Raw genomic sequence first — 4,071 nt, forward strand, 5'->3', positions numbered from 1 at the left:
CTTCATAGAGTTCGCGGCGGGAAGTGCTTTGGGTGGGGAGGGGCCGGTAGTGAGTTGAAACAGCTGTAAGGGCTAACATGGTCATGGGCAGTCAATGGGCGGGTAAATAACCAAACAACACCCACAGGATGTGTGTCCCTCCTCACATGCCATCACTCTCCTATCTTTCCTTCCCATGACATTAGTTTTGGCTTAGAGGCAGCGCTTTCAGCGCCACCTAATACCCAATACTAAAAATGAGCTGCTAACACCAGCAGCAACAACGTTCTTATGAATGCACAGAACACCGGCCAGCAGCACTGTGGTGCCATCACAGGAAGTGATGTTCGGATGCCACAAAGATAATGCAAAGACAGCATAGCCCAGGGGAAACGACTGATGGGCACCAGAGAGGAGGAAGAAGGAGAAACGCAAGACTGAGCCTCCCAAAGACGAGGCGCGAAAGAGCCCAACGTACAGGAAGGAAACCTAGTCTTGCTACGCAGCGTCACAAAAACAGGCGCGTTATCCATGAGCCACATCCTTTACTGGTCGCGACAGTAAGAGGGACGTTTATCACCACATAAGATGATGGGTAGCACTAAGCAGAAACCTCTTGCATTTCCTGGAGGTACAGAGACTCTACAGAAGTTACCTCATAGAGACAAAGTGCAAGTCAACAAGCGCACAGGGTTACACAACTCTACAGTGGGACAGTGGCGAGCATCAGGGACAACCATCCTGTCAGGTCACACACTAGAACAAAGGGATGCAAGAAGATACCCACAGCGGAAGGGAAGAAGATACCCACAGCGGAAGGGAAGAAGATACCCACAGAGGAAGGGAAGAAGATACCCACAGTGCAAGGGAAGAAGATACCCACAGCGGAAGGGAAGAAGATATCCACAGAGGAAGAGAAGAAGATACCCACAGTGCAAGGGAAGAGAATACCCACAGCAGAAGGGAAGAAGATACCCACAGCAGAAGAGAAGAAGAAACACACAGCGGAAGGGACGAAGATACCCACAGCCGAAGGGAAGAAGATACCCACAGTGCAAGGGAAGAAAATACCCACACCGGAAGGGAAGAAGATACCCACAGCGGAAGGGAAGAAGATGCCCACAGTGGAGGGAAAGAAGATACCCACAGCCGAAGGGAAGTAAATACCCAGAGCCTAAGAGAAGAAGATGCCCACAGTGGAAGGGAAGAAGATACCCACAGCAGAAGAGAAGAAGAAACACACAGTGGAAGGGACGAAGATACCCACAGCAGAAGAGAAGAAGATACACACAGCAGAAGGGAAGAAGATACCCACAGCGGAAGTGAAGAAGATACCCACAGAGCAAGGGAAGAAAATACCCACAGCGGAAGGGAAGAAGCTACCCACAGCGGAAGGGAAGAAGATACCCACAGTGGAAAAGAAGAAGATACCCACAGTAGAAGGGAAGAAGATACCCACAGCGCAAGAGAGGAAGATAACCACAGCTGAAGGGAAGAAAATACCCAGAGCCTAAGAGAAGAAGATGCCCACAGCGGAAGGGAAGAAGATACCCACAGCAGAAGAGAAGAAGATACCCACAGTGGAAGGGAAGAAGATACCCACAGCGGAAGGGAAGAAGATACCCACAGTGGAGGGAAAGAAGATACCCACAGCCAAAGGGAAGAAAATACCCCAAGCCTCAGAGAAGAAGATACCCATAGTGGAGGGGAAGAAGATACTCACAGTGGAAGGGAAGAAGATACCCACAGTGGAGGGAAAGAAGATACCCACAGCCAAAGGGAAGAAAATACCCAAAGCCTAAGAGAAGAAGATACCCATAGTGGAGGGGAAGAAGATACTCACAGTGGAATAGAAGAAGATACACACAGCGGAAGGGAAGAAGATACACACAGTGGAGGGAAGAAGATACACACAGTGGAAGGGACGAAGATACCCACAGCCGAAGGGAAGAAGATACCCACAGCGCAAGGGAAGAAAATACCCACACCGGAAGGGAAGAAGATACCCACAGCGGAAGGGAAGAAGATGCCCACAGTGGAGGGAAAGAAGATACCCACAGCCGAAGGGAAGTAAATACCCAGAGCCTAAGAGAAGAAGATGCCCACAGTGGAAGGGAAGAAGATACCCACAGCAGAAGAGAAGAAGAAACACACAGTGGAAGGGACGAAGATACCCACAGCAGAAGAGAAGAAGATACACACAGCAGAAGGGAAGAAGATACCCACAGCGGAAGTGAAGAAGATACCCACAGCGCAAGGGAAGAAAATACCCACAGCGGAAGGGAAGAAGATACCCACAGCGGAAGGGAAGAAGATACACACAGTGGAAGAGAAGAAGATACCCACAGTAAAAGGGAAGAAGATACCCACAGTGCAAGAGAGGAAGATACCCACAGCCGAAGGGAAGAAAATACCCAGAGCCTAAGAGAAGAAGATGCCCACAGCGGAAGGGAAGAAGATACCGACAGCAGAAGAGAAGAAGATACCCACAGTCGAAGGGAAGAAGATACCCACAGCGGAAGGGAAGAAGATACCCACAGTGGAGGGAAAGAAGATACCCACAGCCAAAGGGAAGAAAATACCCCAAGCCTAAGAGAAGAAGATACCCATAGTGGAGGGGAAGAAGATACTCACAGTGGAAGGGAAGAAGATACCCACAGTGGAGGGAAAGAAGATACCCACAGCCAAAGGGAAGAAAATACCCGAAGCCTAAGAGAAGAAGATACCCATAGTGGAGGGGAAGAAGATACTCAAGGTGGAAGGGAAGAAGATACACACAGCGGAAGGGAAGAAGATACCCACAGTGGAGGGAAGAAGATACACACAGTGGAAGGGAAGAAGATACCCACAGTGGAAGGAAAGAAGATACACACAGTGGAGGGAAAGAAGATACCCACAGCCGAAGTGAAGAAAATACCCAGAGCCTAAGAGAAGAAGATACCCATAGTGGAAGGGAAGAAGATGCCCACAGAGGAAGGGAAGAAGATACTCACAGTGGAAGGGAAGAAGATACCCACAGCGGAAGGGAAGAAGATACCCACAGTGGAAGGGAAGAAGATACCCACAGTGGAAGAGAAGAAGATACCCACAGTGGAAGGGAAGAAGATACCCACAGTGGAAGAGAGGAAGATACCCACAGCGGAAGGGAAGAAGATACCCACAGTGGAGGGAAAGAAGATACCCACAGCCGAAGGGAAGAAAATACCCAGAGCCTAAGAGAAGAAGATACCCATAGTGGAAGGGTAGAAGATACCCACAGAGGAAGGAGAGAAGATACTCACAGTGGAAGGGAAGAAGATACACACAGCGGAAGGGAAGAAGATACCCACAGCCGAAGGGAAGAAAATACGCAGAGCCTAAGAGAAGAAGATGCCCATAGTGGAAGGGAAGAAGATACACACAGCGCAAGGGAAGAAAATACCCACAGCAGAAGGGAAGAAAATACCCACAGCAGAAGAGAAGAAGAAACACACAGCGGAAGAGACGAAGATACCCACAGCAGAAGAGAAGAAGATACACACAGCAGAAGGGAAGAAGATACTCACAGCGGAAGTGAAGAAGAAACCCACAGCGCAAGGGAAGAAAATACCCACAGCGGAAGGGAAGAAGATACCCGCAGCGGAAGGGAAGAAGATACCCACAGCAGAAGAGAAGAAGATACCCACAGTGGAGGGGAAGAAGATACCCACAGCGGAAGGGAAGAAGATACCCACAGCGGAAGGGAAGAAGATACCCACAGCGGAAGAGAGGAAGATAACCACAGCGGAAGGGAAGAAGATACCCACAGTGGAGGGTAAGAAGATACCCACAGCCGAAGGGAAGAAAATACCCAGAGCCTAAGAGATGAAGATGCCCACAGTGGAAGGGAAGAAGATACCCACAGCAGAAGAGAAGAAGAAACACACAGCGGAAGAGAAGAAGATACCCACAGTGGAGGGAAAGAAGATACCCACAGCCGAAGGGAAGAAAATACCCAGAGCCTAAGAGAAGAAGATGCCCACAGCGGAAGGGAAGAAGATACCCACAGCAGAAGAGAAGAAGATACCCACAGTGGAAGGGAAGAAGATGCCCACAGCGGAAGAGAGGAAGATA

General features: G+C 49.5%; 2 protein-coding genes across 2 annotated transcripts; both read left to right on the top strand.

Moving 5' to 3' along the window:
• The first annotated feature begins 748 nt into the window (after window positions 1-748).
• LOC138498416 (S-antigen protein-like) lies at window positions 749-1,468 on the top strand. The gene has a single exon (XM_069622175.1). The coding sequence runs from the start codon at window positions 749-751 to the stop codon at window positions 1,466-1,468; it is 720 nt and encodes a 239-aa protein (XP_069478276.1).
• A 1,880-nt stretch (window positions 1,469-3,348) lies between these two features.
• On the top strand, window positions 3,349-3,819 carry LOC138498418 (S-antigen protein-like). The gene has a single exon (XM_069622176.1). The coding sequence runs from the start codon at window positions 3,349-3,351 to the stop codon at window positions 3,817-3,819; it is 471 nt and encodes a 156-aa protein (XP_069478277.1).
• The last annotated feature ends 252 nt before the right edge of the window (window positions 3,820-4,071 follow it).

This window comes from Ambystoma mexicanum, chromosome 5q (assembly GCF_040938575.1).
Source record: "Ambystoma mexicanum isolate Mex_15411 chromosome 5q, UKY_AmexF1_1, whole genome shotgun sequence".
Taxonomy (NCBI): domain Eukaryota; kingdom Metazoa; phylum Chordata; class Amphibia; order Caudata; family Ambystomatidae; genus Ambystoma; species Ambystoma mexicanum.

Excerpts from the sequence above, each read along its gene's own strand:
- LOC138498416 (XM_069622175.1), top strand. The coding sequence starts at position 749 with ATGCAAGAAGATACCCACAGCGGAAGGGAAGAAGATACCCACAGCGGA.
- LOC138498418 (XM_069622176.1), top strand. The coding sequence starts at position 3,349 with ATGCCCATAGTGGAAGGGAAGAAGATACACACAGCGCAAGGGAAGAAA.